A 23,286-nucleotide genomic window follows, 5' to 3' on the forward strand; every position below is an offset into this window, starting at 1 on the left:
AACTGGATTTCGTTAGTGTGCAGACAGAACAGTTGAGTTCTTACCCCTTGTAATAAATAATAGTATAAGTTGCACATTCACCTCTTCCACATATTAAAATGTTTATAATAATGGAGTTAACATAAAGTCCCTTGTTGGTGCTAGAGGGGCTTTAAGGATCTTGATGGTGGAGGACCTTGGGAAATTGCCTCTTCTAACCCTAGTTATAGGTATACATGGCTGCAGAACCCATGAGAATAATGTATAAAGTCATGCTGCATATAGTGCTCCATGTCTGTTTATGAGTGCTGGAAAAGTCTGTGGTCTAAGGCTAGGTCTACACGGCGACATTTGTCGCACCAATGTCGCACGACAATTTTTATAATGGCAGTCTATGGTGTCGCACTGCAATATGCTGCGACTGCGACGCGACAGTCGCAGAAAAAATCCATCTTGAATAGATTTTCTGCGATTGTTGTGTGGCAGTCACAGCATGTCGACACCATAGACTGTCGTTATAAAAATTGTCACGCGACATTGGTGCAGTAAAATGTCACGCGACAAATGTCGCCGTGTAGACCTAGCCTAAACAAGCTTTATCAATTTCTGCATTGCCTGATTACCAAGTTTGTTTTTTAACATTGATTTCGTTGAACATATCCCTACTCAGGGGCGGACAGGCCATAGACCCTACAGGGGAACTTTGCGGTGGGCCGATGCCTAGGAGGCTGCTCAATCCCCTCTCAAGGCCTCTAATCGGGTTACATAGCAACTTTTAAATACCAGGAGCATCTGGTACTTATGTACTTGTATGTACTGCTGCAGGGTTGTGATAGTTAGATGCTGCGGCGGGAGTGACAGTATTTTGTACTGCACTGTGGTATCTCATTCTGCGGGGGCAGTATCTTGTACTGCACTATAGTATTGCTGGCCCTGCCTACTTATATTGGCCCTGTTTTCTGTCAATTTAGACCCGCCTACAACATGGGGCCATTTTTAGTTCGTTTTTTTTTCACTTTACGTTCCCAGCCGGCCCCCATCCGTGCTAATTACAGATTTACAGAAGATCATATATGTCCAGGGTAGACATGAAGGATCCAACCCTTCATACACATTTTATAATGGACATCTGTCAGCAGATCTGTACCTATGAATCTGGCTGACCTGTTACGTGTGCACTCGGCAGCTGAAGGCATCTGTGTTGGTCCCATGTTAATATGTGCCCGCATTGCTGAGAAAACTGAGGTTTAATATACCAGACAAGCGTGTTTGTGTCTAGAAATAAAATAGACCCTATCCCCAATCTCTTAGAACCCCTTCAATGCCAAGACCAAACCTGCTCAATAAAGAATAACAAATAGGTAAATGATAAAAAAATATTTTTACATAGATTTCCTTGACTTTGTCTTGTTCAGCCATTTGTCGGTATTATCAGCTTCCAGGAAAGCTGGATTTTAGTTTCAACAGAGGTTGTCGCTCATCTTTCCAGTTGACATCAATGGAGCTGAGCTGTGCCCAGGCCACGTTTCATAGTGGTGATGTCACTGGCCTGCGGGAAGTAGCGTGAAGGCTGCGGTTTGACTGTGAGCACTGCTGCCTTCTCAAACAGCTGATCGGCGGGGTTCTGGGGTGTAAAACCCACGCCGATCAGATGCTGATGACCTATGCAAAGAATAGAAAAAGGTAAAGAGCTCATCAACTTTATGCTGACCGTACTGAGGGCAGTATAAAGTAGTGACAGAAATGCTGATGTCAGCGGGGTGTCACACATCAGCTAAAAGTGAGTGGTTACCGAGAACCAGCATCATAACCCCACGCAACCAAAAAAAAACTTTTCGGCAGCTACTGGGCAAAAACCATTTGTCCTATACTAAATCGAGTGTGCGGATTACAAATCCGAAGTCAGAATTGTTGTAACACATCACAAAATTTTGCTATGCATAAGTATGCCTAAATGAATTCAGCACTTGGAAAGCATTGAATAATTTTGAACAGAACAAGTTTTACTCCAACAATTACCTGATCTACATCAACGTTTGCTTAGTAAACAGTGTATGAAAATGTAATGGAATAACAAAATTTTAAAAAGTCTAAAGTCTTACTTGAGCAAGGCCCAGTACTGGTAAAAGTGCTTCAGGCACCTGCTTTTGCGTTTATGAATGATCATATTTTCCCGCTGCAAAAACCAGCAGTAGTCCCCCATCATGTTGGGATTCCAGCGGCCTTGATATCTGTTCTCCATTGTAGAAATATCTTTATGGAACTGCTCTCCATGTTCGTCACTTACGTGTCCCAAATTGGGTGGGAAAAAGTCAAGATGGGAATGTAAGAAAAGCACTTTCAATGACATTCGGCAGCCAAGTTGTTCATGTGCTGTAAGCATGTTGTCTACTAATTCAGCATAGTTTGCAGCTCGTCTGTTCCCAAGGAAGTTCTTCACTACTAGCACAAATGCATCCCAAGCTGCAAGAAGCAATCACTTTGTCAGACTCTTGCGCTGATCATAAGTAGTTTATTTGCCAAATATGTAGCAGAAATTGTCTGGATCATTAACACATCTGCGTTTATCCATCTTTCAAAACTGATAGCACTATAACAGATCACTTTATCAAAATCTGTCCAGCTTGCCTTATATACTTACTGCTGACATCAGCCTGAGTGCGTCCGAACAGGTCTGGACATGTCCATTGGAATATCTCCAATATAATGCATTAATATTATAACTGGCTTTGCATGTACTTAAAATCTAGACATGTCAGGCAAATTCTGAGTTCATATTTGGAATTGGCGCGCTCATTTTAGTATAAATCACATGTTTTTCTCTCAGTAGCAAAATCATTTTTGTGTGGTGTAATCATTGCAGCCTGGGCCTTGAAAAGAGTCACAGCCACCTGAGAAGAGTCCTGGTTATTCATAATCTCCTGCTCTCTCACCCATCTGCTGATGATTGGCAGTTCTCTGCTAGAGAGAAAGAGAGAAAAACTAGGTAGAAGACTGTCAGTCATCAGCAAGGAGAGCAGGAATTCATGAATAACCAGGACTCTTCTCAGGTAGATTTGACTCTCTTTTCCAGGCCCAGTCTGCAATGATTACGATCCTGGTTCTCGGTAACCACTTCCTTTTAGCTCATGAATGACACACCGCTGACCTCAGCATTTCTGTCACTACTTTATACCGCCCTCAGTACGGTCAGCATAAAGTTGATGACAGGTTCCCTTTAGGCCTCATGCACAACGGCCGTACTGTATTTTGCGCTCCGCACTCCGTGGATCCGCAAAAAACGGAAGCCGCTCATGTTGCCTTCCGCAATCTGCGGAACGGAACGGGCGCTGGCAATGTAAATGCCTATTCTTGTCCGCAAAGTGCCACGGATGCGGACAGCACATGTAGTGCTGTCCGCATCTTTTGCGGCCCAATTGAAGTGAATGGGTCCGCATCCGAGCCGCCAAAACGGCGGCTCGGATGCGGACCCAAACGACTGGTCGTGTGCATGAGTCCTTAAGGAAAGTTGCTTAGCTATGCAGATATATCACTGTATTGCTAGGCTAATTTCTTTCTTGTTCTATTTCAAATTCTGGGAAAGCTGGGTCGGCACCTCTGTAGGAGCTGTGAAGTCAGCCATCTTGGTTGCAACTTTCCCCAAAATAGATACTAAAGTAGTAAACGGATGCCTGGAATTTTTACACTCTACGGACGTTTTAATATTTATTTATTTATTTTTGTTTTGTTTTCTGAAATGTTCTTTCAAGGAGTTACAACCGTCAGTACATGTAACTATGTAGCAGCATTGTGGCCGATATGCAAAACTGAAAGCTGCTGATAAGTAAAGTCAGTCACTGTGCCTGTGGTGCATGGGTGTAGGGTGACCCGGCTGGTTAATCAGTAACCTCTTTATTGAGAGATTCCTCCATAGCCATTCACCACAAGGTCTGTGACCACAGAGTGAGTGACGTTGCTTGGGTTTTAAGGTCAGAGCTGATGTGCTTATTCTCTCACTGCTGCCTGCGGATTAGCCTGCAATTCTGCTCCAGTGCTGGGAAGTCTTACAGGAGCCGCTTGTGGAAACGAATTCTCAGCTCTAACATGTGACTTCCTATGTCTGCAAAGGTAACTCCAAGGGACTTCCTCTCCAGAGATGTCATTCTCAGCTCCTGCTAAGTCTGTGCACTTTTACAGTCTATTTAAATGTTTCTTTTTTCCCCCTTCTCCTTCCTGTAGCATGCAAGGATTTACTGACCGCTGCCCGTGATGGAAAGCTAAACACATTTGTGCAGACCTCGGTGGCACATCCAACAGAGCAGACCCTAACCAGATATGCTAACACAGAACTAGTGGAGGTGAGCATTTTTCCTTGCATTTCTCTTCATGTGCTGCACAGGCAGGTTCCAACACATTTGGGCAGGGAGGCTCCACGTAGAACTATGTCAGGGATTATGTATATTCATGACTAGCCTTTCCCTGCTACATGGTAACAGCTGACGGTTCATTCCGTGACTGACTGCAGCAACGTCCCAATTACCTGAAGCCAGGATTACATAGATTTGACCTTTTTTTTTATTTATTCCCCCCCCCCCCAGAATGTGTTTACGGTTGAAGGCAAGGGTACGTATATGCCTGGGGTGTGTTGGAGCTCTCACACATTGCCGTCCTCATGGTTAACTGGGAAGAGAAGGAAACAGCAGTGGCAGCCAGTAAGGGCTCTGTTTACATTAGTCATGGCACCTCCTGGAAGTTTAGAAAAAACAAACAAAAAACTGCAGCCCAGGATACATGGCATGTAAACCAGCTTGCCTCGCTGCAGAATTACTTTGCGAGACACATTTGCAGTTCCTAAGGCATGTAGCCTGGGCTGAATGGGTCCAGCGTGCTTTCTATAGACGCAGACTTCCAGTTGACTGCTAATCAGGTTGGCAGCATCTGATCCTTTAGCTATTCTGCAAGTGAATGGTTTAAATAGTCTGCTACAGATCTCAGTGCTTTAGCGCTCGCTGTCTGGAATGTTTGTTTTTTCTAGCAAAAAAATGCAGACATCCATTTGCTACTTGATGAATGACCCAGATTTCTTCTCCTTCAAAACTTCTTCAGTACCAAAAGCGTTTGTACGCTGCAGTGATTTTATAACCCTTTTAAGCATCCCAAGAAGGTTGTTGCAATGCACAGTGCTCTGCCTATGTACCGCGCTATGGCTTGTGTGGTTGATGCTGGAACCAGTTTGATACTGGAGTTTGTGGTCTATCTGTAGCAGATCTACACCAGTCTGGATAGAGGGTTTGTTCAATATCGATTTATCAAACAGCGGCATGTGCTGATCCCAGATAGAAAGGAAACGTTATAGAATCTATGTGCACTCTATGGCGGCACTCATGTGAGAAATCACATCCTGACTTAAAACCAGTGAGATTCACAAACAAGCAGTGAGAGTTGACAGGTCTGCTAAACCAGGCTAATGGCCGTACTCCGGATGCTTCCCATCACTTCACTGGCATTAGCTGTAATGTAGCAGAACAATCCTGGGTATAAAGACTTTCTTGTTCTACTCCATTTCCTGACTGCTTGCCCTTTGGATGTCAACGCTGAGAACAGTATGTGTAAAAATACTCTATTATAGGATGTATTTTCTAGGTTACTAGTTTCAGATATTTATAGTGTGTACAGTGGTAAATAGATGTTTGTCTATGCTGCCTGCATTTATTATCATATAATTATATAGCACCCACATAATTAATTGCATGGAATAATTATGACTTTACATTGATCATTATGAACAAACACGCAGTTATAGATGATAATACCCTATCTCGGATGCTTGCATGTGTAGCAGACTCGTGAGTTTGTCATTTGTCACATTAATGATGACCTGAAATGTGGTAGATAAATATGCTTAGAACGTTCTTATGATATATTATTATTGCTGTCAGATTTGGTATGCCCGTACAGTTTAGTAAGATGGACTGAAAATATATACAACTTTGATTATATGAAATGATAGTGAGTGCCCTGTGTTTGCTTCATGGAGAAAAATAGTGACTGCTTTAGGCCAGTTTCCCTCTGGCGTTTATCTTTTCTGTCAGGCTGTTCCAGCAGGGGAAAACAGCCTGCCCGATCCATACTACAGTGTGCACACGTGTGCTGCTGGAACAGCCTGCCCGATCCGTACTACACTGTGCACACGTGTGCTGCTGGAACAGCCTGGCCGATCCTTACTACACTGTGCACACGTGTGCCGCCAGAAGTCCACTGGAACAGCCTGCCCGATCCGTACTACACTGTGCACACGTGTGCTGCTGGAACAGCCTGCCGGATCCGTACTACACTGTGCACACGTGTGCTGCTGGAACAGCCTGCCGGATCCGTACTACACTGTGCACACGTGTGCTGCTGGAGCAGCCTGCCCGATCCTTACTACACTGTGCACACGTGTGCTGCTGGAACAGCCTGCCCGATCCATACTACAGTGTGCACACATGTGCTGCTGGAACAGCCTGCCCGATCCGTACTACACTGTGCACACGTGTGCTGCTGGAACAGCCTGCCCGATCCATACTACAGTGTGCACACGTGTGCTGCTGGAGCAGCCTGCCCGATCCTTACTACACTGTGCACACGTGTGCTGCTGGAACAGCCTGCCCGATCCATACTACAGTGTGCACACGTGTGCTGCTGGAGCAGCCTGCCCGATCCTACTACACTGTGCACACGTGTGCTGCTGGAAGCAGCCTGCCCGATCCATTACTACAGCTGTGCACACGTGTGCTGCTGGAACAGCCTGCCCGATCCATACTACAGTGTGCACACGTGTGCTGCTGGAACAGCCTGCCCGATCCGTACTACACTGTGCACACGTGTGCTGCTGGAACAGCCTGCCCGATCCGTACTACACTGTGCACACGTGTGCTGCTGGAACAGCCTGGCCGATCCTTACTACACTGTGCACACGTGTGCCGCCAGAAGTCCACTGGAACAGCCTGCCCGATCCGTACTACACTGTGCACACGTGTGCTGCTGGAACAGCCTGCCGGATCCGTACTACACTGTGCACACGTGTGCTGCTGGAACAGCCTGCCCGATCCGTACTACAGTGTGCACACGTGTGCTGCTGGAACAGCCTGCCCGATCCATACTACAGTGTGCACACGTGTGCTGCTGGAACAGCCTGCCCGATCCATACTACAGTGTGCACACGTGTGCTGCTGGAAGAGCCTGCCCGATCCGTACTACAGTGTGCACACGTGTGCTGCTGGAACAGCCTGCCCGATCCATACTACAGTGTGCACACGTGTGCTGCTGGAACAGCCTGCCGGATCCGTACTACACTGTGCACACGTGTGCTGCTGGAACAGCCTGCCCGATCCATACTACAGTGTGCACACGTGTGCTGCTGGAACAGCCTGCCCGATCCGTACTACACTGGGCACACGTGTGCTGCTGGAACAGCCTGCCCGATCCATACTACAGTGTGCACACGTGTGCTGCTGGAACAGCCTGCCCGATCCGTACTACACTGTGCACACGTGTGCTGCTGGAACAGCCTGCCCGATCCGTACTACACTGTGCACACGTGTGCTGCTGGAACAGCCTGCCCGATCCATACTACAGTGTGCACACGTGTGCTGCTGGAACAGCCTGCCCGATCCATACTACAGTGTGCACACGTGTGCTGCTGGAACAGCCTGCCCGATCCGTACTACAGTGTGCACACGTGTGCTGCTGGAACAGCCTGCCCGATCCATACTACAGTGTGCACACGTGTGCTGCTGGAACAGCCTGCCCGATCCATACTACAGTGTGCACACGTGTGCTGCTGGAACAGCCTGCCCGATCCATACTACAGTGTGCACACGTGTGCTGCTGGAACAGCCTGCCCGATCCATACTACAGTGTGCACACGTGTGCTGCTGGAACAGCCTGCCCGATCCGTACTACACTGTGCACACGTGTGCTGCTGGAACAGCCTGCCCGATCCATACTACAGTGTGCACACGTGTGCTGCTGGAACAGCCTGCCCGATCCGTACTACACTGTGCACACGTGTGCTGCTGGAACAGCCTGCCTGATCCTTACTACACTGTGCACACGTGTGCTGCTGGAACAGCCTGCCTGATCCATACTACACTGTGCACACGTGTGCTGCCAGAAGTCCACTGGAACAGCCTGCCCGATCCGTACTACACTGTGTACACGTGTGCTGCTGGAACTGCCTGCCCGATCCGTACTACACTGTGTACACGTGTGCTGCTGGAACTGCCTGCCCAATCCGTACTACACTGTGTACACGTGTGCTGCTGGAACAGCCTGCCGGATCCATACTACACTGTGCAAACGTGTGCTGCCAGAAGTCCACTGGAACAGCCTGCCCGATCCGTACTACACTGTGCACACGTGTGCTGCTGGAACAGCCTGCCGGATCCGTACTACACTGTGCACACGTGTGCTGCTGGAACAGCCTGCCCGATCCGTATTACACTGTGCACACGTGTGCTGCCAGAAGTCCACTGGAACAGCCTGCCCGATCCGTACTACACTGTGCACACGTGTGCTGCTGGAACAGCCTGCCGGATCCGTACTACACTGTGCACACGTGTGCTGCCAGAAGTCCACTGGAACAGCCTGCCCGATCCGTACTACAGTGTGCACACGTGTGCTGCTGGAACAGCCTGCCCGATCCGTACTACACTGTGCACACGTGTGCTGCTGGAACAGCCTGCCCGATCCGTACTACACTGTGCACACGTGTGCTGCCAGAAGTCCACTGGAACAGCCTGCCCAATCCGTACTACACTGTGCACATGTGTACTGCCGGAAGTCCGCTGGAACAGCTTGCCGGAAAAGATAAACAGCAGTGTAAAACTGGCCTAAAACTTAGAATTTTACTGTAATCTCCTGGTTGGTTTATTGGGCTTTATTCTATTATTATGTTTTGTTGTAAGTGGATTCCAGGTTTATTTTCTAGTTAGACCCATAGGAAGTAACCTGTTGTAAACCAGTTGGCACTCCTTAGTCCTCGGCGTGGTGCCTCCAGGGAAATCGTCCCAATATACAAAAAGACTGGCATTCACTTCTTCTTTGCAAACTTCCACTAATTTATTGCATCATCAATATATAAGGCATTTCGGCTCAGATATGAACCTTATGAAAAAAAGCTTCCGAAGCGCGTCATCTGTTGATGCTGCAATGAATTTATGGAAGTTTGCAAAGAAGTGAGTGACGGTCTTTTCTGAAACTCATAAACCGTAATATTGTAGTTTGCAAATTCTAGCACAGCCAAAGTAAAGTGTCCCTAGTCTTAAGGTGTAGAGGTAGTTCTGTAGCCGACTTTTGAAGAGAACTTGTCAGGGCCTCTAAACACCCAGTATGCTGTTATGCAGTTAAGGTTTGACATCCAGATCCTTTTTCAGGATTAGCTAGAAAAATATGTTAGAACATCCTGGAGATGAGCCTGGGACTCCCCTCTGGGGGAATCTAGTGAATACACACTGTTTACAGGTCAGTACTCAGTGCATTATTGACCCTAAAGCTAGTGACAGGTTCTCTTTTATCAGCATGTTTCTGTCTATTCCACAAAAGATTCTAGTAATAGTGCAGTACGCAGCCCTGCAGGGTGAGCGAATGTGAGGTCACAGGGGTAGTTACTTACCAAGGGTGTTTTTGGTACTCACAGTTTTTATATATATATATATATACCCTGGGCAGGCGTACAGCAGTGATGGAGAGGCTGGCACAGGGATCCTCTGGGGCACTCTCCATGTATAGGGACCAGGCCGGGTGGTAGGTGAGGTGCCCTGGGTGTTGCAGGTTTAATGTGCCGGTGGCAAGATCCCTTTAAGTTTGTGACGCCAGTGCCGGTAACGGTGGCACACCAATTTATTGTAGTAATAATTGAGGAACACAGGTTGCAGTGAACCAGAACTTCCTTTTACTAAAACAGTTCAACTATTTACAGTTCTTTAGTTAGTTCCACATGTAAAATGTTGTAACAGGCAGGCTTTATATATAAACGGCAGGCAAAGTCCTTGCAAGATACTGAGAGGGAATAACACTTACAGATCAGGCTGTATTTTCCTCAGTTCCTGTCTGGCTTTCTTCAAGGCCCGTATGCCCTATTGCTGGCTTTATTCTTGGGTAGGGAAACCTTCCTTTGGTATATGTCTCCTTGCTGTAGTATATACTTATGCCCTTCAGCTCTCTGTTTGGCTGGAATAAACTTGGCTCTGCACTGTACTTTTAAAGGGACTTCAGGAGGCAAACTCTTTCCCTGGATGCAGCTTCTGAGCTTACATTTGCACAGGAAACTCAGGCAGGCTAGACTGCACTAACTAGCCTCCTGGATTAAACTCAACTGACTCTTTCCTGTCTGGGCCTAACTATATATACTAGGGGTTCCCTAGCTCCCTCTACTGTCTAGGAGGAGGAACTACCCCTACCAGGCCTGATACAGGAGATAACAGGAAAAACACATAAAAATATCATATAAAATACAATGACCATGTTCCACAGGAGGTGGAGAATAACGTGGCCACAATGACCCCTGTGTAGTGCCCACATTTACCTAGTGGGACACTACAATAGTGATACAGTACATTAGGTAATTGATAAACATAATATAATCAGAACTGTACCGTCAAAGCTTAAAGGGATTGTTAACCACTGGGGACTTTTTCTGCAGATTCTCCACCCTAGCTGGACCAGCAGTGGTAATCATAACTACCTGGTCCCTACCACTGGATTGCGGTTCCTTCATTCCCCAACTCTGTCGCAGCGCTTGGGACTCCTCGGTTCAACACTCACTTTGACTCGGGTCACATGGCTGCTGCAACCAGTGACTGGCTACAGTGGTGACATTTCACTCATGGGCCATGTCACACGTCACCACTGTGCCCATGTCAAACCAGATGTTGATGCGACAGAGGCAGGATAGTGAAGGAGCCAGAACCTAGGGGCATGGACCAGGTGAGTATAATACCCAATGCAAGTCTGGCCAATTTTTTCTATGTCATTAATGTATATGCCATACGGAAAACGGAACCGGAAACACTACTGAAACAAAAAAAAAATGGAACAGTTAAAAACGGCCCGCAAAACACTGAAAAAGCCATACGGTCGTGTGCATGAGCCCTAACTGGGCAAAGAACAGAACACTTAGATGGTAACCTCCTTTTCATATTTTTTTAGCTGCAGATCCATCATCTCCTGGGGTCCTATTCTGCCATCCAAGATGGCGCACCGCTTCTCAAACCACCTGATGCATACTGTGCATTTGATAGCCCCGAGACACTTCCTGCTGCTCTTGATGCTGGCCAATCCAAGAGCAGGACTGGGCAAGTAGGAAGTGTCTTGGCCTACCAATGCACAGTGTGCATCAGAAAAGTGGGGCGGCCATCTTTGATGGCAGAATTAGCTTGAGAATTACCGGATCTGACTACTTGCAGGGATCAGAAGGATTTCTCCATGCTGTTCTATGCACACATCTCCTCATACATTGCAGATATGACAGGTAGTGGCTTTTAATCAACAATGCTCAATAAAATGTTTGTATGTGCAGCACCTTAATAGGAATACTATTTAAGATGTAAATTAAAGGGATTATTGATATTGATCCTAAGGATGGTTCATCAATAGTCTGACACCCCTTACTGATCAGCGATTTCAGGCTGCTGCTGCACCAGAAACTGACAGTGTATAGAGCAGGAGTAGAAGGCTCCATATACTGTGTAGTTTCCAGTGTACTTGAATGGCAGCTGAGCTGTAGTACCACAGCACGGCCACTACTCGGTGCTGTCTACCTCCAGTTCCATACACTGTATAGGTCCTAGCACCTTTGCAGACAAAAACTGATGATCTGTGGGGGCGCTGGATGTAGAACCCCCATCTATCTGATATTGATGGTCTATCCTAAGGATAGGTCATCAATATCTGTAGCCCAGATAATCCTTTAATCCCTCTAATTTGCATCTTAAATAATGCCTATTAAAGTGCCTATACAAATAACAAAAAAAAAACAAAAAACAGCAGCAGCAGTCAGGGGTTTACCTTAAGGCACAATACCTTATGAAGATCCCAAATTCATAACTGTATAATAAAATGCAACATGATGCTTCCAAATATTGCTTTATTTTTCTTTATTAAATCCTTCTTTAAATATCCCATATAACAAAGGCATAAAATCCACATAGGAAAAATTCCAAAAGGTCAATAGTAGGGACGAGCAAATCGACTTCGGATGAAACATCTGAACTTGATTCGCATAAAACTTTGTTCTACTACCGTATGAAGCAGGAGCTCCGTACATTATTAGAATGTATTGGCTCCGATGAGCTGAAGTTATTGCTTCGCGCAATAACTTCATAAATTAATTTGTACTGTAAAAAACAATTTCCCGAACTCTGGTTCGTTTTCAAGGTACCACTTGGAACCGGACCTGAGTTCAGGAAATGTTTTTTTTTTTACAGTACAAATTAATTTATGAAGTTATTGCACAAAATCTTGTGAGAATTCACGAAGCATTAACTTTGGCTCATCGGAGCCAATACATTCTAATACTGTATGGAGCTCCTGCTCCGTACAGTATTAGAATGGAGTTTTATGTGAATCGACTTAGGATGTTTTATCCGAAGTCAATTCGCTCATCCCTAGTCAATAGTGTCCAAACGTACAAGAGAAGTCCAGATTTTCAAGGCAAATAATCCACAGCGAGACATAGTAGAGGGGAATCGGGCGTGATGACACTCGGGGTTGTCCCCCTCCTCCAAGCATCTGAAACGCTGCGTCTGTGTGTGATTATGCTTGATTCTCCACTGTCTCCACTGTCTCTCCCTGTGGATTACCTGTCTTGAAAATTTGGACACGATTCACACTTGGACTTTTTCTTGTGCGGATTCTATGTCTATTTTATATGGGATATTTGAAGAAGGGCTTTATAAAGAATTGAAGCAATATTTGGAAGCGTCCTGCTGCATTTTTTATGGCCTATTCACATACAAAACATGTTATTGGGCATGGCTGAATAAATGCCGATACTTGTGTAATCTGCAATGCATGTGGAGATGTGTGCAAACTATATCTGCTAATATGGAAGCTATTTTCCATGGTGAAAATCCATCTGTTCTTCGCAGACAGCATGCTCATTTAACCAAGAGCTAGAGCATCGGAATAGTGAAAAATGAAAAAGATTCAACCATAAAGCTGCTGATCTTCTCTAAAGCTATGTTTATTCCACACATCCTGGGTAGGTTACTACTGAGATACTTAGTGTTAGGGCTCATGCACACGAGCCGCAAAAAACGGATCCGCAAAAAATACGGATGACGTCCCCTAATAGAACAGTCCTATCCTTGTCCATAAGGGCTCGTTCACACGAATGTATTGTGTGCTGTCCGCATCCGTTGCTTCGTTACACGGCCCGCAAAAAATTATTCTTGTCCGTTTCGCGGACAAGAATAGACCTTTCTATAATAGGCCTCCTGTTCCGTTCCGCAAATTGCGGAAGGCACACGGCCGCAATTTTTTTAGACCTCAAAAGACGCAAGAGCCGTGTGCACGAGCCCTAATGCAGACAATAATAGAACATGTTCTATTCTGTTGCAGAACGGACATACGAAAACGGAATGCACACATGAGTAACCTGCGTTTTATTTAATTTTTTTGCAGTCCCATTAAAATGAATGGTTCCGCATACGGTCCTCAAAAAATAAAAATAACTGAACAGACACGGAAAGAAAATACATTTGTGTGCATGAGCCCTTGGGGCTTATGCACATGAGTGTGTGTGCCCCATGTTGTGGACTACAAATTGAAGTCCGCAATGCACGGGCACCAGTCATGTCCTCGCCGATTGCGGAGGCGGAGCGATTGACTTGAATGGGTCTGCGATTCACAAGAGACGCTCCGCACCACAAAAAAGTAGGTCAAATTAAAGAAATTTGGGGGGGTGCAGAGGCACAGAGCGAAATCCCACAGAAACGCTTCATATTGGTTCAGTGGACTTCTGATCTGTGCCTCCATTGCTAACCCATTGAAGTCAATATGGTCTGCAAAATGGGCACAGGGCACACACGTTCATGTGTGTGAGTCCTTAGTAGATGGCTATCTGATGTCTCATGGTTAACATGTGACTCAGATCAATATTCTTAGATGCAACTGAAACACAGAGGCAGATATTAAGGGGTTGTCCGGGTTCAGAGCTGAATCCAGACATACCCATATTCTCACCCTGGCAGCCCCCTTAATGTTAGCATCGGAGCATGTCATGCTGCGATGCGCTCCCTTGCCCTGCGCTGGACCGCGTCAGGGCAAGGGCTTTATTATTTACAATAACACGCTGCCGGACTGAAGCTTCCGCCCGGCAGTGTGTTCGGTGGCATCACTGACTCTGATGGGCCAGCTTTAGCGCTGCCCTAGCCGTTTTACAGGTACGTCACCGGATCTCCTGAAAAGGCCTTTGCCCTGCGCGATTCAGCGTAGGACAAAGGAGAGCATCGGAGCATGAAATGCCAGGAGGGCTGCCTGGGTGAAATTCTGTGTATGTCCGGGTTCAGCTCTGAACCTGGACAACCCCTTTACGAATCATGTCAATGCTTGTACTGCTGGATCAGCTGTTGTCTTGCTGCTCTGCTTTATTAGGCTTCATTCACTTTGCCGTTTTGCGCTTCCATCAGGGTCCCAGCATTTTACCGGACTAAGTAGCACAGCATTCTGCACTATTTTGTCTGCCTTTTTTGATGGAATCTACAATGGAACCTCCGAAGCAGGTGTGAAGGAGGCCTTAGCTGTCTTGAATTTGTAATTTCAGTTGACTTATGTTTGTGTACCAGCACTAACAGAGAATGTGACAAGTTAAAGGGTGTCAGCATATCCTATGACTATTCATGTTTATCCCTATTCTTGTGACAAAACAATATATCCAGTGTCGGCCAAATTCCTTGCGAAATTATCTGAATAACATCAGACGGATACAGAAAAGGGCAGGAAGTAAATGTGCCAAGTTACATTGCCCCTTATCTGCTACCTACAAGTTTAGCGCCAGTCCAGCTGAGTTTAATTATTTGAAACAGACTGGTTGCTATGGATACATTACCTAAAGCTACTGTGGTGTGTATGCAGTTGTCAGGCTGTGTGTCCCTAGCAACCAGTCTCTGTGACTCTTCGAACATCTTCAACTCAAGGCTCAATCAGCTGTGGGCAAAAAAGGCGCTTGGCAGTACTCACAGGACAGATTTAAACATTTCTTTTGGACAGTATGATTTTTAAAGTAAGCCCTGTTAAAGGGTTGTCTCAGGATAGACCATTAATATCTGATCGGGATGAAAAGGATGGCTGTAATTACACCGTGTAATCTCACTGTACCGCCGCTACAATGTAGAGAGCATGCAGATAAACCGTGAAGAGATCACCACTCCGAATCGGTTATTGATGACTTATACTGAGAATTGGTCATCAATATCAGAAAACTGGACAACCCCTTTAATAAAGGACAGTCCAGTGCAAAGCAGACGTGAATGACTCTAGAACCCAGAGACCCTGAGTTACTATAAGCACTGCTACTCTGTAAGTCTACATATCACATACAGAGCACAGCCTCCAGATGCACAAGTATATATCACCGCTGTCTCTGTGGATATGCTAATGAGCCTGGGCAGCAAATTTATGCACAATATAAATTAGAATGTATGAACATAAGAGTATTCAGTGCCCTGCTGATTTCATTGAGCATTATTTCTGTTAACCTGAAGGAATACTTTAAATGTCATGACTTTAAAAGTATACCGCATTTGCCCCAGGCAATGTAATTCTGCCTTCTTTACCACACACCCCAATAAAATACATTGGTTTTATCGAAGCAGTCTCATAAAAATAACCTCTGTTCGTATTTACTACTATATTCGGTCAATTAAACAAGCAGTGCCTTGAAAAAGTATTGATAGCCATTGAACTTTTCCACGTATTTTCACGTTACACCCACAAACGTAAATGTATTTTATTGGGATTTCATGTGATAGACCAACACAAAGTAGCAAGTATGTGTGAAGTGAAAAGAAAATGATACATGTTTTTCAAAAGTTTTAATAAATAAAAATCTGGAAAGTGTGTTGTGCATTTGTATTCAGCCCCCTTTACTCTGATACCCCTAAATAAAATCCAGAGTGACCAATTGCCTTTAGAAGTCACTTAATTAGTAAATAGAGTCCACTTGTGTGTAGTGTATAACTACAGCTGTTCTGTGAAGGCCTCAGAAGTTTGTTAGTGATTATTAGTGATCAAACGCCATGAAAACCAAGGAACACACCAGACAGGTCAGAGATAAAGTTGTGGAGAAGTGTAAAGCAAGATTAGGTTATATAAAAATATTCCAAGCTCAGAGCATCTCGCAGAGCACTGTTCAATCCATCATCTGAAAATGGAATGAATGGAGTATGGGGCAACTGCAAACCTACCAAGACATGGCTGTCCACCTAAATGGACTGCCCAGACAAGGAGAGCGCAAATTAGAGAAGCAGCAAAGAGGCCCTAGGTCACTCTAGAGGAGTTGCAGAGATCCACAGCTCAGGTGGGAGAATCTGTCCACAGGACAATTATTAGTCATGTACTCCACAAATATGGCCTTTATGGAAGAGTGGCAAGAAGAAAGCCATTTTTGAAAGTAAACCAAAAGAAGGCTCATTTGCAGTTTGCCACAAGCCATGTAGGGGACACAGCAAACATGGGGAAAAAAGTGCTCTGGTCAGATGAAAACAAAGTTGAACTTTTTGGCCTAAATGCAAAATGCTATGTGTGGAGGAAAGCTAACACTGCCCATCACGCAGAACACACCATGCCCACCGTGAAACATGGTGGTGGCAGCATCATGCTGTGGGGATGCCTTTCTTCAGCAGGGACAGAGAAGCTGGTCAGAGTTTATGGAAAAATGGATGGAGGTAAATACAAGGCAATTCTGGAGGAAAACCTGTTACCGTCTTCAAAAAACTTGAGACTGGGGCGGAGGTTCACCTTCCAGCAGGATAACAACCCTAAACATACAGCCAGAGCTACAATGGAATGGTTTAGATCAAATCATATTTATGTGTTAGATTGACCCAGTCAAATTCCAGACCTAAATCCCAATAAGAATCTGCTGCAAGATTTGAAAATTGCTGCTCACAGACACTGTCCATCCAATCTGACTGAGCTTGAGCTTGACTGAGCTTGAGTATTGACTTAGGGGCTTAATACAAATACACAGCACACTTTTTTCAGATTTTTATTTATCAAAAATTTTGAAAACCATATTTCATTTTATTTTCACTTCACACATACTAGCTACTCTGTGTTGGTCTGTCCCATATAATCAATACATATGAGTTTGTGTGTGTAACAGGAAAAAAATGTAGAAAGGTTCAAGGGGTATGAATACTTTTTCAAGGAACTGTACTAGAATAGGATCCCCTCATGATCGCCCTATAGGAGCCATAATGGAGAGCTCTTAAATAACTGTGCCTTGTTCACTCATTATATAGATGAAAGGTCTTCTATGTATGCTTTACATTAATGTAAAACATTTCTGGCCAGGACAGGTGATAACATCTGACCACTGAGGGCTAGAAAAGCTGGACCAGCAGCAGCTGTTCTTTAGACTAGCTTCCTTTTGAGTTGGTCTTCGTTACATTCCTTCAACATGTAAATTCATATTTCTCCTTTTTGATTCTGCTCTGACAATTCAATAACTTTACCTATCTCTTATCCTTAAGGGATGTAAAGAAGTATTCCCACATTAGACCTTTATGTCATATCTACAGGGTATGTAATAAAAATCTGATGGATGAGGGTCTTATCTCTGGACCCACACACAGGGCCGGTTTTAGACAAAATGTGGCCCTGGGCAAAATCAAAAGTGGGGCCCCAAATCTTGTAATAATTTGCTAAAAACACAGTCCAAAGTCCAACACCTGACAACCCCGCCGATCAGCTGTTTGGGCAGGTTGTTCACTGCTGCTGTCCCATAGACATACAGCGGTGAGAAGGGAGACGGCACATTCCCACAGCGCCCGCCGTCTCCTGAAACCGCTGATTGGCATGGGGTGCCGGGTGACCCTACAGTACCCTAGTGGTAATAATATAACCATAATGTCCCCTGTAGTGCCCCCCACTAGTTCCAATATATAATGCTTCCCCCCATAGTGCCAGTATATATATAATGTTCCCCCATAGTGCCAGTATATAATGCTCCTCCATTCCTCCCCAGTAGTACCAGGTATATATAATGACCCCCCCCCCCCCCTTTCCTGGTGTCCCCAGCAGTTTAGACATTTAGTATTAAAAAAAATAAACACCTCACTCCCGTTTTCCCCGCCGCTGTCTGCGACGCAGACCACAGTTTTATCTGTGGCTTGTGTTGCTGCGTCCTGATGTACGCGGTCCTAATGACATCACCACTCCTGCTCCGGGTCTCACGTGATGACGTCATCATGCGAGACCCAGCACAGGAGGTTGCATTGATGTCATTGTGGCTTCTTGCTCTGTTCTAATGCCTCACAGGCTTGAGGCCTAGCGGCCTGAGGCTTGTGAAGTTGGACGGCCATGAGTGCGCCCCCCCTTTTTGGGAAGTGAAGTGGTGCCCTAGGCAGATGACTACCCTCGCCTATCCATTGTCCCCGCCCTAATGCAGAGCACGTTACCGCAGGAGGTATAACAGGAGAGGACTATAACTCCCATCATGTCTAAGCCATTAGTATTTAATATCAGAACACATTACCCCCCTGTAATGTGTTCTGATATTAAATACTAATGGCTTAGACATGATGCGAGTTAAAGAGGATGGGATTACAACTCCCAGCATATCCAAGCCGTTATTATGTAATATCAGAGTACATTATAAGAGGAGGTATAAGAGCAGAGGACTACAACTTCCAGCATATCCAGGGTGTTGTAATGTATCCTTATATTGCATAATAATAGCCTGGACATGCTGAGAGTTGTAGTCCTCTCTTGTTATATCTCCTCTTGTAATGTACTCTGATATTACATAACAAGCTGGACATGCTGGGAGTTGTAGTCCTCTCCTCATACCTCATCCTGTAATGTACTCTGATATTACATAACAGGAGGTATAAGAGGAGAGGATTACAACTCCCAGCACTTCCCTGGCACTTACATTGAATCCTGCACTTTTTCCCATGCATGACTGGTCTTCTTCATTACTTTACTGCATAGCTCCACCTCCTGTTCTAATGTTCTAGTCACATGATGGAGAGGTCATCGCAGGTCCTTCATCCCCCCTCTTCTCTACTGAGCTCCGCTTTCTGCACGTGACATCATGCCAGGTTCTACAGCTCCAGTAGAAGAGTTTTGCTGGGGTCCAGAGCTGTCAGTTTGCAGAACAGCACTGTGGTAATGACTTGTGTTGTGTGCAGAGAGGGCACCTTACACTGCATTGTAAAGTACAGCTTTTCAGCTGTCCACCCGTTTGCTTCCACGGACATTGAGCAGCAGCACTGAAGTAGGGTGCCCCTTAGACCGGGACTTTGACCCCCCCCCCCCCCCCCAACGCCAGCCCTGCCCTGCCCACACGTATCTCTAGAATGGGAGTTCCCAACATCTCTCCACCAGCTGAGGCCAGCACTTATCCCTTCATTGTGCCCCTTCATAGTAGTTATGCCCTCATTAAGCCCCACCCCCTCGCAGTAGTTATGCCCTCTCTGTGCCCCTTTCACAGTAGTAATGCCCTATCTGTGCCCCCTTTACAGTTGTAATGCTCTTTCTGTGCCCCTTCAGAGTAGTTATGCCCTCACTGTGCCCCCATAACAATAGTAATGCCCTCATAACAATAGTAATGCCATCTGTGTCCCTTCATATTAGTAATGCCCATTGTGCCTCTTCACAGTAATAATGCCCACTCTGTGCCATATAACAGTTAAGCCCACCCTTTCACAGTAGTTATGATCTCTGTGCCCCCTTCACAGTAATGTCCATTGAGCCCCCTTCACAGTAGTAATGCCCATTGTGCCCCCTTCATTGTAGTAATGACTATTGTGCCCCCTTCATTATATTAATGCCCATTGTGCCCCTTTCATAGTAATAATATCCATTGTGCCCCCTTCATAGTAATAATGACCATTGTGCCCCCTTCATATTTGTAATGCCCATCGTGCCCCTTCACAGTAGTAATGCCCATTGTTCCTCTTTAACAGTAGTAATGCTCATTGTGCCCCCTTCATGGTAATAATGCCCATTGTGTCCCACTCATAGTAGTAATGCCCTCTGTGCCTTCTTTATAGTAGTAATGTCCATTGTGCCCCCTTAATAGTAGTAATGCCATCTGTGTCCCTTTATAGTAATAATGCCCTCTCTTCCCCCATGGAGTAGTATTGCCCTCTCTGCCCCCTTTATAGTAGAAATTCCTATTGTCCCTCCTCTGTGTTTAAAAAAAAAAAAAAAAACACAGTACCTACTCACCTACTCACCTTGTCCCATTCCTGAAGCTCAGATCCAGCGCTCCCCTGCAGTCACAGATTGCTCTACAGCACTGTGTGGGAGGAGCACAGGCAGATTCCCTGGCTTCAGGCTCATTCCACACAGGCAGGCAGCGCGATCTGTGCCTGCAAGCTAAATGGAGGAGCAGGGAGCAGAAGGCATCATGCTTCATCATTCAGTGCGCCTGCCTGAAGGAGAGAAGGAGCGCAGGGAGTTGTCAGTGAGTGAAAGGACCTCAGCTCCCCGGTGCTCCAGCAATTAGCACTTCCATCTGTATTAATGGATGTTCTCTTTACTTCTGGGCTCTTGCAACCCCCTGAAAGCGGGCACCCGGGGCGGACTGCCCCTCTTCCCCTAAGCACGCCACTGGACCCCCATAAATGCCAACAGTCCCAAATTTGCAGACACTTTCCCTAATTTTCAGAGACAGTCTTGCCAAATTCAGACTTTCCCAGATTGAAAATGTATGGAACTTCTGTAATCCCTGTCCATAAGTGGGCAGTCTTGTAGGATTTTGTGAGCATTCCTGGGGGTTGGACTTACATTCCCTGATTTACCAACTACAATGTTGGTAAGTATGTACCCCCAAAACAAGAAGCTAAATGCACTCAGCAGAGCCTTGTACCCTTTAAATTTTGCTTGGCTCTCCTTGACTTTCAATGAGCCCAAACACAACTCACTCCACCCACCAATCACAAATAAGGAGGCACAATGGGTAGCTAGGTGCTTCTGCGTCTTCAAGTTAGCGAATCGTGGGATCTCAGACCTTTGACCCCCAACGCTCACATTTTCTGACGTCACTATGACACATCAATTTTTATTTTATTTTTTTCAAAATGATATTTTTGAATGCAGGAATTATGGCAGCATCTACTTTTTAGACCACGGATAAGCAACATCTGGTACTCCAACTGTTCAGTAACTACATATCCTACAATGTTTCATTCATTTCTATGAGAGTTAAAATAACAGCCTAGCATATTTGCATGCTGGGAGTCGTAGTTTCATGACAGCAGGAGTGCCGAAGGTTGCTGATCCCAGCTTTAGACCTTGACCGACACTTTCTATTTGTGATGATGAAGAACTCCTGTTGTCTACTGTCCATTTACTTTTAAGATCCACATTAGTTCTTCGGTAGATTTTCTCCTGGTTTGATCCCTAGGACTCTGTGTGTAGCATGGTTTGGGCTACTCTCTGAATCGTTTCCTGCTGTTCAGGTGAATTAGACGTCCTGACGGATGCAAGAACATTATTAGCTGCATTTTAAAACAGATGTTCTCATTGGATATTTAGGTCAACTGGGTGTTATAGAATCAAGTGAATGGATAAAAGGCAACTGTCAAGAACAAAGTCGAAATATGTTCATGAACCTGACAGCAAACAGCGTTTGTGGAAATAGATATCATTGTCAGCTGAATGTTTGACTGTTTGGATGTAATCCCCAAATGCTGCCCTCATTACAGCTGCCTTCATTGGTGTGGCTTAATAAGAATAGTTTCTGGCTGTTCGTACAGATTACAGCTCACGTCCTTTCAAAAGAGACACCAAGCCCTGTGACAGCTGGCCCTAAGGAAACACTTTAAAACAACAGGCTGGCATAGGAAATAAGCAGTTTATTACCACCCACTAAGAAGGCTTCTGATAAATGGTGACAGAGGGACATTCACTCCTTTACTGAGCATCATAAGACTGTGGTGGCGCCCAAAAGCATCACCATGCCCAGCCGATAACACCAGGAGAGACGGTCGTCTCCAGACTTTGGGTGGGGGGGGTGAACAGAAATTGTTCTTTGAAATTAATATCCTATTTTTTCTCCTTCGCCTTCTTGTCTGCATGCTTGTCTGTCAGATGCTTTCTGTGCTGCCAGCAGCTGCCACCTCATTGAGCTCAGACTGTCTGCTTGTACTATACAGGGAACAAGAGATCCACTGTTTTTGACTGGTGTGACGTTTCCCTCGGAGTATCCCATCTACGAAGAAACTAAAATAAAGCTCACGGTGTATGATGTCAAGGAAAAGTCTCAAGAAACTGTGAGTATCCCGCTGGCACTTTATTCATTTCTCACTTTTTGCCTGTCTCCATCCACTTCAGAGCTCTCTAGAATGACATTAAAGCTAGAAATGGCCGGGGTAAGTGGACTGGATGTGCCATTTTCTATTTGCTGAGATCCCTAATTACACTTTAAAGTGATAAGTGGATGTTTTCATGCCTGGCAAATGCTGTTTTGGTCTATGCTCCAAGGCCACAGAGACCGAGCACCAGCTCTTTAAAAATGTATACTCTACATTCATTTTTTATGAACCAAGCCCTTATTTTTGCTGTTGACTGAGGATGCTTTTCTTGAGCTTATCCTTGGGCTTAGAAGGAGAAAGGTTAACTGCACTCGTAGTTAAAGCTCAATGGAGCACATCTCATGCTTTGCTCCGGTCTGAGAACAGGAACAGATGGATTAAATTAAACACTGCAAATAACCTTACAGGAAATATGGCTTGTACAAATGGGCCTCTTCACGGCAATCTGGTAACCTGTTTTATCAATGTTAGCAAATCATTAAGTAAGTACTCAGCCCTCTTAAAACCTGCGTTATATCTCCGTGCGTCTTTGGCTGGCAGTCTGGAAAGCTTTGTCTACCCATTTATAACTTTGGCTTGTGTTCTAGGAGTATGTCATTGCTGATGAGATCTTCTGCGGCACATTGTTTGCACTGTTTAGACCTTGGACACTCAGTCTGGTTCCTTCTCATATTATTCATTTATTGTGTTTTTGAGTTAATGTGACTATAAGATTTCTTTTTTTTTTTTTTTTCTTGGTTTGCATTTTTCATAACATTTTTGGCTGTTGTTGAGAATTAAATATGAATGAATATGT

General features: G+C 45.2%; 1 protein-coding gene across 6 annotated transcripts in view; it reads left to right on the forward strand.

The window, feature by feature from the left end:
• INPP4B (inositol polyphosphate-4-phosphatase type II B) overlaps window positions 1-23,286 on the forward strand; it is a 700,458-nt gene that overhangs the window by 217,681 nt on the left and 459,491 nt on the right. For 3 of the 6 annotated variants that reach the window (XM_044300592.1, XM_044300585.1, XM_044300600.1), the window contains exons 3-4: window positions 4,198-4,316; window positions 22,332-22,448. In XM_044300592.1, the coding sequence (XP_044156527.1) occupies window positions 4,198-4,316; window positions 22,332-22,448 (236 nt within the window). Of the gene's footprint in view, window positions 1-3,865; window positions 4,087-4,197; window positions 4,317-4,394; window positions 4,582-22,331; window positions 22,449-23,286 lie in introns of those variants that run through there. The other 3 variants (XM_044300624.1, XM_044300607.1, XM_044300632.1) reach the window with 3 other exon arrangements.

This window comes from Bufo gargarizans, chromosome 1 (assembly GCF_014858855.1).
Source record: "Bufo gargarizans isolate SCDJY-AF-19 chromosome 1, ASM1485885v1, whole genome shotgun sequence".
Lineage (NCBI taxonomy): Eukaryota > Metazoa > Chordata > Amphibia > Anura > Bufonidae > Bufo > Bufo gargarizans.